Source organism: Strix aluco, chromosome 6 (genome assembly GCF_031877795.1).
Source record: "Strix aluco isolate bStrAlu1 chromosome 6, bStrAlu1.hap1, whole genome shotgun sequence".
NCBI classification, from domain to species: Eukaryota; Metazoa; Chordata; class Aves; order Strigiformes; family Strigidae; genus Strix; species Strix aluco.
This window is the reverse complement of record NC_133936.1, coordinates 34,971,696-34,985,502: the sequence shown is the minus strand read 5'-3', so window position 1 is coordinate 34,985,502 and position 13,807 is coordinate 34,971,696. Positions and strand designations below refer to the sequence as shown.

At 38.3% G+C, this 13,807-nt stretch overlaps 1 protein-coding gene across 4 annotated transcripts in view; it reads left to right on the top strand.

Annotated features, from left to right (window-relative positions):
• MYO1B (myosin IB) overlaps positions 1-13,807 on the top strand; it is a 117,316-nt gene that overhangs the window by 67,869 nt on the left and 35,640 nt on the right. For all 4 annotated transcript variants that reach the window (XM_074829590.1, XM_074829589.1, XM_074829586.1 and 1 more), the window contains exons 8-13: positions 3,579-3,677; positions 4,068-4,171; positions 5,062-5,209; positions 5,874-5,992; positions 6,785-6,871; positions 7,193-7,258. In XM_074829590.1, coding sequence (XP_074685691.1) covers positions 3,579-3,677; positions 4,068-4,171; positions 5,062-5,209; positions 5,874-5,992; positions 6,785-6,871; positions 7,193-7,258 — 623 coding nt within the window. The remainder of the gene's footprint in view (positions 1-3,578; positions 3,678-4,067; positions 4,172-5,061; positions 5,210-5,873; positions 5,993-6,784; positions 6,872-7,192; positions 7,259-13,807) is intronic.

Below are 13,807 nucleotides of genomic sequence, written 5' to 3'. Positions count from 1 at the left end.
ATGTTAAATATTTCAGTTCAAGCAGAAGCATTGTTAGATAATGCAGAAAGAATCCATAATCCATAAATAATACACCATGTGTAGTTCTGTATGTTCTTTCTAGATAATTCTGTATAGTCCCTATATATACTTTATATAGACTATATAACAAAATGTAATACGTATAAAGTTTGGGGTTTTCTTGCTTGTGTGGGTTTTCATATAGATAAGCACCATCTGTCCACACATGCACTGTAAACAGAACTACTGAGTGGATGCATGCAGAAATCTGATGTGCATCTTTGTGTCTTCTCTTTTGACTGATCCACAGAATTTATAATTGTGTGAGAGTTAACGCAAAAGTTACTGGTTGTGCAGTAATTGCTTTAAGGAAGATAGATTTGGTTGATTTATTTAAATGCTAATTAGGGCAAACAAAGTTTTCTTAATAGTAGGGCAGATGGTCTGGATCTTTTCTACCAGTCTGATTTCAGTCTGACTGTGAACAAAAAGAAAAGGAAGAAACCAGAGAATGAATACAGCTTTAAAAAGAATTGCTAGCAGCTGCTTTGTTAAGGTAAATACCTGATTTTCTGTCAGTAACTGCTTTCTGGAGCTTTTTTCCTCAATTACAAAGGCTGACAGAATATGGAATATTGGGGCTTTGGAAAGCTGACTGTTAGTTAACCTCATTACTTCTAAAAATATATAAATAAGATAAAGTGCGTGAAAAATCCAAGACAGTTATTCTTCTAACATAACTAATTTGACATATGTTCATAAAACTGTTAAATCTGCTGAAGGCATGCATGTAATTACAAGAAGGCTTACGTATAATATTTGCCAGGATATGTAGCTGAGCTTTTATGACAGCATTTGAGTAAATTTATAGGTAGAATATTTTTAAACCCAAATAAGCCAAACCACATTGCTTCAATATCCTTTGAAAATACAGCCGTTTCCTGAAGTGTGTGTAGCCACTGCAGGAGCTGAAGTTGTTTATTTCTTTGAGATTAAATTTGGCTGCGATCCCTTCCAACACTTCACTGGAGAACCTTCACAGCCAGCATGACTCTGAACTGCCTGGCGCTCACCTTGCCTTTCTCGGCCCAAGTATTAACACTTGGATGGTGGACCAGCCTCTCCCTTTCAGTTATGAATTAAAAACTGGAGAGGGTCAGGTATCCAACAGTTAGGCTAACTAACTAGGGTGACTGCAAGTTTGAACCACAGCTCAAGGAGAGGAGCCTCAGTCTTAAGTCCAAGGTAGAGAGCTTGCACACTAGGCTGCTGGTGAGAACTACACCTTCTGATCTATGCCTTTCTGACATAGCATCAACCATCTGATGTTAGTCATCTGTTTAAAAAAAAAAAAAAAAAAAGGAAAGAAAGAAAAAAAGATGCCAATAAAATGGCAAAAGCAAACGTGGGAATCTGTAGCCTGCCCCATCCTAACGTAAAGATGAGCTGGTGGCGGTATGTGATAGCCCCTTGTTTGGGTGTATCTTGAGAGTGCTTTGTCACCAGGATGTGCAAAACTTCCAGATGCTGAAACAGGGCCACCTTTGGAAGGAAAGAGGCTGTAGGGTTATGGAGTTGTAAAAACACAAATGTCTATTCAAACAAGGCTAAAGTTCTGACATGGTCACACAACGCATTGGATGATGAAGAGGTATTTGTCTTCATACAGTCAGATGCTCTGTTCGTTGGGAGCTCCGTTCACTGTCACCTGCTGCTCTGGTTACAGTTCTTCTCTCAGGCAACTGCATGTCTATGAAATAACATAGTTCAGCTGGTCTGTAAAATATTTGAAACTTGTCCTACTATAAGCCAACTGGAAGATTAATAATACTGTTTGAATTTTGTCGTTGTTGTCACTGGGTAATTATTGGAGAAGAAATTAAGTTTTGAATCTGTCTTGCTGTAGTTTATTTAGAGGAGGGCCTCCTAAGGCTTGTATAATTTTGTGGGTTGAAGTTTGGTCTTTGGTTCCTATTCCATGAGAAGGGGTGTCAGCTTACGTAATTACAGTGGGCAGCATAGGCACAACACAACATGCTGCCTGTAGCTAGTGAAAATATAAACGTGCTCTATTGCACTCGTTGTTGATGGAGCTAAGCCCAGGGCAGACGCTGCCTGTTGGGCTAAGCCCAGGTGTGCCAGAACGGTGCTGCAGCCCGCACACAGGCACCCCCTCCCCAGCCGCTCCTCCGTGACAGGGCTGGAGCGGGGCTTGCAGGACAAAAGTGGCTGCACTGAGCACTGCCTCTCACTTTCTGGATTGCTAAGACTAAACAGGCTCGGTTTCAACAGAAATGGAAATCTGAGGAAAGGTATAGTAGAATACATGTTGAATATTACAGTAGCCAGGCAGGGGAAGTTGGGGTTCCCTGTGTTTTACCTTTGTGAAACCTCATCTCAACTTTGTGGCAGCTCTTGTGAAGAGTGACATCCAGGCTGTGATAGTTTCCCTTTTGGGAATTTCTTCTTGCATGGATGCAGCTTAGAGAGAGCTTAACCCCAGTCAGAGTGCGCTGTGGTGGGTGCATAGTGGTAGGTGCGTGGGGGAACTCCTTTGCTGTGCACTTGGAATGAGGCACTGAATGTCTCTATCTTCATGTTGCTGAATATATGTAGCTTAAGAGAAACTGTATATGGGGAACTGTGGGTTTGCTATCTGGAAACATGGTGTGGAGTCCTTGTGTGCCAGTGAGAAAAGAAGGAAAGACTTTTTTTTTGCACAAAACCAGCAAGTGACACTGATACCTGTCCAGAGGTTCTCTTATCGCATCCCTCTCTCGGTGTGCTGGAACCACAAGTCTTTCAGTGCAGTACAGGCTGAACAACCTTTGTGTTGTCACCTCCATGGTAAGTATGATGTAGAGTCTGAAGTGTTTGCAGTGTGTTACATGACAGTCCACGTCTGCTGTCTGCCTGGATTCCAGCCCTTACTGGTAAGGCTTAGAAATGTGCCTGTCACTAATGGTGAGGGACGAAGCAATCTTACTGTCAAACTACTCAGTCGGTGCACTGATGCTTCTCAAAGTGCTGCTTTTCTGTTTCACTTTAAGTGTCTTATGATGGAGCTTCTGTCAGTCCCGTTAGGAATTATTTAATAACCTGATGCTCCTGTGGATCACAAAGTGCTACATGATTATTCAGTCTAAATTCTTCCTTTATTTGGCTTCCCCCTTTCATTTACCCATCTTTCATGTGCTTAGCCTGTTAACATTTAAATTCTTTTTCAAACCTTCACCAATACAATCTTTCTCACCAAATCTTAATTTTGAGATGGTACTGTAAATCGGTTGACATCTTTTGAGCACATTGCCTCCCTGACCTGGGTTTTCTTTGCAGCTCATAGACTGCAGCATTTATTAAGCGTACTGGGCTTACAGCTTGCTCAGATAACTTAGTGGAGAAATATGTACTAATGTGGTACATTGTGATAAGGTTTGTGCCTACCATTTATCATCTTCTAATTTGCTGCTGATGATATAAAGCAATGAAGTAGAAAATGTTAGGGGATTATATTCATATTAAAGGGTTTTGCTCCAACAATCTTCCCCTGACCTGTGAGATTTTGTTTGTTTGTTTAGATCTCCTAGAGAAGTCTCGTGTTGTTAAGCAGCCAAGAGGTGAAAGAAACTTTCACATTTTCTATCAGATACTGTCTGGTGCATCAGAAGATTTCCTCTGTAAGTGTTGCCCTTGTGCCATTTTCAGATATGAGTCGTCTTTATATTTAATGTGCTGTTCCATGCACATCATCTTTTGTGGGAAATGTGATATTGATTCATTTTTCAAATTATTGGTGGTAGTGGCAATAGTAATAGCAGAAGTAAATGTATGGTAATAGCAAAAGTAAATGTATGGTTTGGTATTATCCAGATATCTGAGTCAGAATTGGCTTTGCAATGTATTATAAAGAAGAAAGCCTATTCTTATTTAGAAGGCTTGTAATTAAAAGATACTTGAAGAAAACTTGATCCTACTAATATCAATACTTCTTGACAATACTGGTTCTGGGATAAAAGAACTACTAAGAAGAATGCTGTTACTAATGATATTTTTATTTGATTTATTAGGCAAACTCAAACTGGAGCGGGACTTCAGCAGGTACAACTACCTGGGCCTCGATTCTGCCAAAGTGAATGGTGTGGATGATGCTGCAAACTTCAGAACAGTTAGGGTAAGAAGTAACAGGGGTTGGATGTAAACCCCAAAGGGCTCAACACTAATGCAGAATTCTTATGCCCTTGGTCTGGGCAGTCTCACTGGGCTGGGAGGGACATGTTTTCTGAGCACTAGCACTCGTCGTGCAAGGGTATAGTGCGTTTGCACAGGGAAGCTTAGCTACAACTAGAAAATACAAAGAACCAACTTTCTGGAGTATTCTAGTGGGAATACAAAAAAGACCAAAAAAAAGAAAAAAAAAAAAAAAGAGAGGGAAAGAAAAAAAAAAAAAGCCGCCCAGACTCCTTGATCAGAGCATGGGAAAGGTTATATTGTGCAGTTGCTTATGATGGCAGTGACTAAGCTTCATGAACCAGGTGATGCTGACCAAGTTGAAAGAAAAACAGGGCTGGGATGGTTCTCAAGATGACTTACCATGATGGTTTTTTGCTTGATTGTACTCAGGGACAAAGAAGAATACAGAACCCTATTACCCAGTGCATGCAAATTTAGATTTTAAAAGTTACTGGCTTTTAGAGCAACAGAGTGGACCAAGAAGACAGCAGTACCTGTTCATTTGGCTGTGAAAAATTGGGTTGGGTTATAAACTAAATTAAGTGGGTAAAAAAAAAGTGTTCTGCGTTTTAGAAACACATAAACTGAATGAATCCTAGTAGTGGACTGGACTGACATGCCAGCTTGATTACCAGATCTTCTTTAACCTGTCTTTTAAATTAAAAAACTTACTTACCTAAGCGTAGTAATTATATCATGTTCTTTTTGTAGCAAAAGTATTCATAAAACATTTTTAATTTATGCTAATACAGATAAACGTTGAATTTTGCAAGTATGATCTGTTTATATGTAGATTCTTTTATCTCATAGTTTTATCTGTCCCCTTTTCAGAATGCAATGCAGATTGTTGGTTTTATGGATCATGAAACACAGTCTGTTTTTGAAGTGGTGGCAGCCGTTCTCAAATTGGGAAATATTGAATTTAAGCCTGAATCTCGCGTGAATGGCCTAGATGAAAGTAAAATCAAAGATAAAAATGGTAAGATGAGATTCATGATGAGAGGAAAAACACTAATTTGTCTGAAGTCATTATTAATTTTGTAGTTTCTGTAGACATACAATATCTTTGCAAACAAATTAAATTAGTTTCCAAAACTCACCTGCAGGCAAATGTGAGATTGAATTCTCTGCAATTGTAATCACTCTGTTTGAAATTTCAAAAATTATTTTCTTTTTTTCCACTTTATTAACACTTTCTTCTGAAATGTTAAATGGTGCTATGCTTGCTTACTCTGCAGTGGAGGCTTTTTGTTCTTTTGTAGTAGGGTATCTCTGCCTGTAATGTCAGATTCATTTGGTCGTGTTTTTGTAGTTGATACTTTTTGAAAGTTCATTTATTTTCATTTGAAAGTTTTTGATCGTGAAAAGTAGTCTCTGATAAATGGAAGAAAACTTTCTTCACAAAAATAACAAGATAGAAAGTGCTTTCAAAACCAGTAGCTCTGTTTCCTCATGCTGTGCATATTGTTAAAACCTTTGCTTGGCAGGGCCAGGGGGGGAGAGGGTGTGGTTGGGGGACACTTCTGTTGAAGAAAACCTGTTTGGGGAAAATACTGAACTACTAAAAAGCTAAAAGTTTTGGGCAAGAGAAAGCAATGATACAAAAGGATTTGTTATATTTACACTCTCCTTTTTCATGCTAGAACTCAAGGAAATCTGCGAGTTGACAGGTATAGACCAGTCTGTATTGGAAAGAGCTTTCAGCTTCCGGACAGTTGAAGCCAAGCAAGAGAAAGTTTCGACAACACTAAATGTGGCACAGGTAAAAAGAGGTCCTGATTTTAAAAGAAGGAATCCTTTTAAGTGCCAATTTGTTCTACGTGACTAAACCATAACTGCGCAAACAAACTACAACTAGTAGGCTGTACCGAATAAAACACATCACTAACATAAGTGTGTTTTTTCTTTAGCAGTTTCTGAGTGTTGAAATATACTGGATGTTTTGTTTTTATGTGTGAATTACCTCAAAAAGATGAGGAATAGGAAAATGTTGCAGAGAATGAAAAAATAAAATAGTTCTGCACAAAACACATGTTGAAAGAATTGTGGCAGACTGTTTTCATTTAGAGCAACTGGTGTAATTTCATGTGAATTGTACGCCCCAGGCTGCTGAAAAACTTTTGCTGCCAGTGTGAATTTATCTCTCTGCAATGCTGCAGAGCCAGTGTGATTGCCACCTGTGTCTCATCAGCTCAGGCTAGCAGGAATGTCGTTTCCCTAACCGCAGCTGCTCAGAGTCCCTTTGCTTAGGATTAGGATGGGGGATGTGAGACTTTAGAGGATATCCGGATGAGCAGAAAGGGAGTCAAAGTGCCCTGATTGTGGCTGCTGTTGCAGCCAGCCCGTGGCCAGGAAGGCAGAGGGGTGCACCAGCAAGCCGCCGATGCTGCCAAAGTGTCCTGACACCCCTGGTCTGGCTCTGGTGCCTTAGGCAGAGGTATTGCTGCCTGAACCGTTCTCCCTCTGTTCATAGAACCTTCAAGATACGTCAGAAACATACAAAGTTTGGGATTAGCCCAGAATTTATAATGTTTTTCTTCTTTCTTCTGTTTAGGCTTATTATGCCCGTGATGCTCTGGCTAAGAATTTATACAGTCGACTGTTCTCTTGGCTTGTTACCAGAATCAATGAGAGCATTAAGGTATTGTTGCTTTGTGCCTGTAAAAAAATCAATAGAAATCCTTTAAATTAAAGCAGACAGTAAAACTGTATTTGCCAATTTAATTTTTCCTGGTTGTACACTTGTTACACATGGTACAGGTGAATAATGGTATCACAGCTCAACAAATTGCCGTCTGCTCTGTTCTTAAGCTTATGAAAATATTCATGTTAAGTGTATTTTGGGAAACCATACTTAACATTTTAGTTACAGAATTTGACAGCCTACTAAAACGTTAGTTTTCTTGATTACCAACTCTGAAGTGTATGGTTGACTGACTCAATGCTTAATTTTTTTTTTAAGGCACAAACAAAAGTGAGAAAGAAGGTAATGGGGGTGCTGGACATCTATGGCTTTGAAATTTTTGAGGTAAGACCTTTACAATGGTAAACATTTAATGTGAGAGCTGTTTCTAAAGCTTAATAGAGCAGTTAATGAATTTGTGATCGGAATACGTGTAATTTGAATCAAGTGTGTCATTCCTGACAAAAAAACACTAGAAAAGTAAGCCAAAGACAGATGTCTTAGCGTGTCTGGCAATTGAAACCAAGATTTATGAAAGCCATACTTGGGTTTTTACACCATAGGTAAATAAGTATTTATTATGGGTAAATTAAATACATTCTGTTGTGACATATGTTCTGAGCATAAGAGAGACTCTGGCAGTGTCATTTCTGCCCTGAGGCATTTTATGGATGTCTTTTAACAATCTCTGTATCCTTTAAAAAACACAACAAAAACTATACATTTGTTTCCTGCCAAATTAAACAAGGCATTATATTCCATTTCATCTCGATTCACTTAGATAAATATTCTGTACTGATTCCTAGCTGACGATCTGTGGCTCACTGCTGTTTGTTTATGATAGTATTTTTAGACTGGTGGTATTTCAAAACAAAAACAATCAACGAGGAGTTTTTAATTGGGTTAGAACACACCAGAGAGAGGGAGTTTTCATAAATCATATTCTGACAGTTTATTTTAAGAGATTTATAGACCTTGGTTGGAATCTATATACTGTTCAAACTAGAAACTCAACTGGGGGAAAAATCAGTAGAAAACATCCAGGCCTTACCCACTTCCCCACATCCCTCTTGAAAATCCAGGGAGTGTGTTTAAACTGTGTAGAAGATGGGAATAATCCAGAAAAGAGTAATTATACATGGGAGGGTGGTGTAAATTTTATTTCAGAAGTGTAACATCAAAGTATGTGCAAATCAAAATACCTCTGTGAAGAGGAAGAACAAAGCTGATACTTGCTTCAAGGGTTTACTAAGCTAGGTTGTATTGTCTGCGTTAAACATGAGCATATTTATGAAAATATATTGCAAGTGGTCAGGTGGCTGGAGATCTTGGTGGCAGATCTCTTGGGAGCTGGTCCTTGCTGTACCTTTAGAAAGCTGGACATTGGAAGGGTACTGCTGGCATCTTTGGGCATGACTTGTTTTCACTAGCTCTTTCTTTTATGTTTCATTAAGGATAAACACATAGGGTGAGGTGGGAGACAGAAGCTTGCACTAGCACAGAAGCCAACTGAATAATTGTGGGATGGTGTTCCAGAGACAAGGTTGTTTCTCTCATGTAATTTTCTTTATTTTGTAGTTCAACATCTTAGAAGCAGTTGAGTAGGGGAGATGTAGTTTTTCAGAATTAAAATGAAAAAATAAGACTCTCTTCACTTACCTTTCATACTGAATTATGATGTAGCTTTCTCAATTCATACAAGCTCAAAAGCTTTAAAATAATATGGGTAGTTATTGTTCACTCCTTTAAATGCTGAGTATTGGTTCTACTGAAAAAAGTGGGACTTGAGGATCAAATTCAGCAGTACATTCATACAAGACGGGACTCTTCCTCTTGTCAATTAAGACCTGTGGTGAGAGCACTGTCCAAGTGGCTTGGTTCAGCTCCCATTCAAAATGAGAGTCTGGTAGTATGCCAGAAACGTACATGGCTTATACTACACCATATTTTAATTTAAAGATGTTTGAAAAGAAACTTGATTGGTTTAGGTTTCTAGAGGTAACTAGTACAGTTACTGGTATCGGGACTGCGTGGCAGTACTGTAATTCAAAGCGTGAATGATAAACAATCTGTTAGAAAATCCTGAATCTGCTCTATTTCCAGTACCACCCACTCTAGCCATCCCTGTGTTTCCAGACAGGTTAATTTTATAATCAGAAACTACTGGCTTATTCTCAGTTGAATCAAAAGCAAAGATATTCTTTCAAGGCAAAACAAAATTTATTTTCTATGCAGCTCTAGTTGTCACAAAAGATGATGTTATGTCATAACCTTAAATTGAGTAAAATAATGAACATTGTATAGGCAAAGTGTAACTGGTCTTGTGGTTGCTTGAATGAATGTCATGTAATAAGGTCAATTAAGAGCGTGCCTGCCAAATATATTTTTATGTCAAGTTTTGTAACAAGTGATCAAATCTCACAAAAATTATTAAAGATCTTGAAACAGTGCTTACAAAAAACAATTATTGTTGAGAATTTAAGTAATCACTTCGCAGAAAATATGTTTAATTATATTAAAACAATCAATCAACGAATGAAATTTTAACACCTTACAATACTGTAACTCAAGCAAAATTCAATAATGTCTTAAAATTTATAGCATAAAAAGTGTAGTGGAATTTGGAGTGTTTTGCTCTGTGATACATTTCTAAACACGATGGCTAAACATTCAAAATACTAGCTGAGGTGTAGCAAATGGTAGTAACTATATCCGTCTAATTATAAAATACTTAAAACCTTTGACTAAAAATGTGCAGTTCCCTTTTGAACCTAATTAAGTCAGATTTTGATTTTCATGTCTGTTCTTGGAGGTTAGAACTAACATCATCTCTAAAAAGAATGTTTTTTGGCAAATATGTGTTTGAAAGACTTCATCTGTGAACTTACGCATTTTAAACTTGTAAGCTATTTGATATACTGAAGGTAAAAAGGCCTACTTTAATCATGTTTCTACGCAGGAAGCAGATAGGTTTATCTTTAATGCTTGTTCTTTGACCTAAAGTGTCCTTGTACCTTGGAGACAGAACATATCAAAAACATTAGGTGTCGTAGGAGTTTTTTATATGCAGGCTAAATATTTACACATGAAGCTTCATACAATTGAAATAAGTAGCAAGATATGTGTTTACTGAAGGGTGATTTTTCTGCCCGTCTCCTTTAGTATTACACTTACCCATCAGGATCGCTGAAAGAATAAACTAATGATATTCTAGTTTATCTGTTTTGTCCTAAGATTCTCACCTACAAGTTACTGGAATAGATTATAGAATAGTCTGCTTCCATTGAAAAAACATTGGCTTGCTACAGATTTTTGAGGTTTTTGTTTTGTTTCATAATGGGCAGGGCAGACAGTATTTCTTGGGCCTTATTCCTGTTTAGGATGATTCCTTATACCATCCTACAATTTGTCCTATAAGAAGAGTAAAGAAGTTTTAAATAGAGATTTACCATTTTGAAAGATCCTGCATTTGACCTTCTGATTACAATAGCAGTCTTGTTCTATTATATGCAAATTTAAGCTTATAAAAGTGAGATTTTTTTTTCATCTTTTTTTGAAGGATTACTTTATTTACTGTCCATGTATTTTCTACAATTTTCTGTAATTTAAGCTGAAGTTAATTTACAAAGTAACTGGAGGTTTCTTGAAACTTATCAAAGGAAAGATACTGGAGTATTGATAATGCTGGCATATACTCTTTGGGATTTGGTTTCTGCTAGTATTTTTATCGAGCACAAAGCCCATTTTTCAGACAAACCTAAAAGCTATCCAAGAAAGCAGATTTAAGGACTTGGCTGTCCAAAAATTCAGATTAGGGAATTTAAATCCATTGATAATCCTCAGGCTCTGTGGGTTTGGCAGATGTCAACAGCAAGCTTGGCTAAACAATCCACAAAATAGGTGCTGTAAAGCTGTGTTTATTTTTGAATCCTGCCTTGCCCTTTGTGGTAAACTGTATGCTGGGACTGAATGTCTTCAAAGCAGAATGCTGAAATGTTGGATGTCTCTGTGTGAATTGTCTATGGTCAAGGATTTAGGGACTAGGATTAGTGTGAAAATGCAGGCTACGGGACCGGGTTGGTTGTGTAATGCTGCTGAAGCTTGAGCAATGGATTGAAGCCTGACACTAATTGCTCCAAGTATGCTTATCCACATTTTTGAGCGGCTGCATGTGTAGTCAGCCTGCAGTCTAGACTGTGATTTGAGGTGGGGTAGGGATGATGTGGTGGCACTGGGAATTTCAGAACCAGCTCAATTGCAGACTTCCTGGGGTAGGTTTGGGACTGGTCCCATTTTATTCAATGTTTGATTCTGTATTTTTGGGCAGAAGCGGTTTCCACATCTCTGCAAAATGTCGGGGTAGGGTTGTGGAAGGGGTGGGGTTTATGAAAGGGAAATGATGACTGTAGAAGGCAGATGACTGAAGGCCTGGCAGGTTCCAACAGAGAAGAGCAGAGACTCATTCTGTTCAGTTTGGGTGATTAATTTTCTGTTGTGTACATTTCCTGTGTAGATGAGGGCTAGAGTATGTAAAAATGAATGTAATGGAGCAAGTGTGAATATTTCATCCTGCCTAGCCTTCAGAGACAAAAATGTCTGTCCATACTACTAGGCTTAAAGGCTTTATTCCGAATCTTCAGGTGCCACTATGTAGCTGGTCCATATGACCAAGCTAATGATCTGGAGCGCAATTTTATGAAAGTTAAGGCTGCCAAACAAGGCTTATTCTTGAAATCTGCCAGGCCCTGAGAAGACAGTTTGAGAGTGTGAATGCTTTCTGCTCAATCCCTTGGCGGAGCAGTTTGTTCCACATATTTTAGCCTGAGGAGAAGTGTGGATGTGCCGGAAATAGAGCTGCAAGAAGAGAGTGACTGTTTCCATTTGGCTGACATCTGCTGAGGGTTGACCTGAGGTGATGTGAATGCCTTGTCTTTGAGGACAGCATCTGACCAGCTCCTTTTGCTCCAGGTACACAAGAACATGTAAAGACGTGGCAGCATCCATCACATTCAGCATAAAACCCAGCAGTAAATAAAAATACCACCAAAAAAAGAGCCAAACAAGCCACCCAGCAGTAAAACTAGGTCCATTTCTCACAGTTTGTGATGCACTTTGATAGTGCTTCTATTTATTTATGGTAATTAGCTTGTTTCTTGTGTGTATAAGTTTCTTGTGGTGATGGAAAGAAGCTTGGTCATATTGCATGTACTACATAAACTATCATCGGGACATTGATAAAATGCCAATATCTTTATTGAGGGAATCCCTTAGAAATACAAAGAATGCAGTTTCCTTTACATTAACATGTTCATAGTTGTGTTCTTAGAGGGAGGTGGCCAAATAAGGAGGGGGTAAACATTGAAAAAACTTTTCTGAGATGTTTAAGGCATGAAAAATTGGGGAGGTATTTCCACTTTTACTATAAACCTATACGACTGCTTGGTCCAGTTGCTGAATAGTTGCTTTGCCTTTTTCTATCCTGTTCATTACATGAAGGAAATTACAGCTGAAGAGCATGCTGAGCTCTGAGACTGCTGCTGGCCCAGAGATCTCCCCCCGCAAATCATTTTACTGGAGAAGGGTCTAGTTATTTGCTAGAAAGATAAGTTATCAGAAGAAAAAATAAAAAAGTATATGGAGAAAATTGGCTTATCAGGATCTCATTTTATCTTCATCTGTTTTTTTTTCATTCTTTTAGGCTCTAGTGACCTTTTCTTCATGTCTTGACTTTGGCTCTAACTGAGCCATGAATATCTGCTATTTTGGTAGTTGCTTTAATCTCCAGACTGTAATTTCCAGCCACCTTTTCTAGGCACTCTACCTTGCAACTGATTTCCTTTTTGAAATTGTTCAACCCTTTTCTGATGGCCATCAGCATATCGTATACTGGCAAGCGGCAGTGCCAAAATGTGTATACCCGGCCCTCTATTCAATCTGATCGCACAGGGCAAAGCCCAGTCTAGTGTGAAAGAGAACTGAATTTTTAATCTATAATTGATCAACTGCATCTGCGGGGAAGTGTTATGAAAGAGGGGAGCTTTACAGAGAGAGACCCTTGGCTGGAATCCTAGGTGCTATGGAGATTTTAAAATACAGTTAAAGCAATGATTTCCTTGAGTGTTAGAATGCTCAGAAGCAGAGGTGCATCCCAGGAAGTTAATCGCTATTTAATTAATCACATTATAATTTAAGTATTTAGAGAGGCTTATTTTGCAAGTGCAGGTTTATGAAGTAAATCCCATTGGCTGGCTGTTTTCAACAGAGGAAATATTTGAAATGCTGGAACAAATATACACAAATGCTCCGCTTCAGGTTGCGAGAGTAACGTTTTGCCCTACAGCAGCTATTCTGTCTTAGTAGAGGAATGGGTATGATTATATAGTAGGTTCTTGTCTATTTGTAATTCCTGTTGTTCCAGGACTGTAATTTATCGGGTTGAGTTTGTTGTATTGTACCTGAGTTTCCCTGTGGATTGCATATATATTGTGAGCACTGAATTCACTGTAGTTTCTTGCCCTTTTAACTCCAAATTTGGTTTAGACCTGTGTGTCTGGACACCACAGCTGAGAGCAAGAAGGATTTCAGAGTGCGTGGTTCTCTACCAGTGCCAGTAGCATCAATAAGGACTGAAGCTGGTTGTGCTACACAGATATGGAAAATAGATAATCCCTAAGGCTTCAATATATATCTTTCTTGCTTCCATTAGATACACTGAAACATAGTTTGATTATATATACATGGAATATTTATAGTTAAATGATATGCTTCTCCGGTTCTTTGCCTAGAGAGATATTTACACAAAAGCACAGAGCTTTTTCTAGTTTACGTGAGATATTTTTCAATTAAGTTTGATAACTCAAATGTTTGTATATGTAAACAGAAAAGTAAGGGATA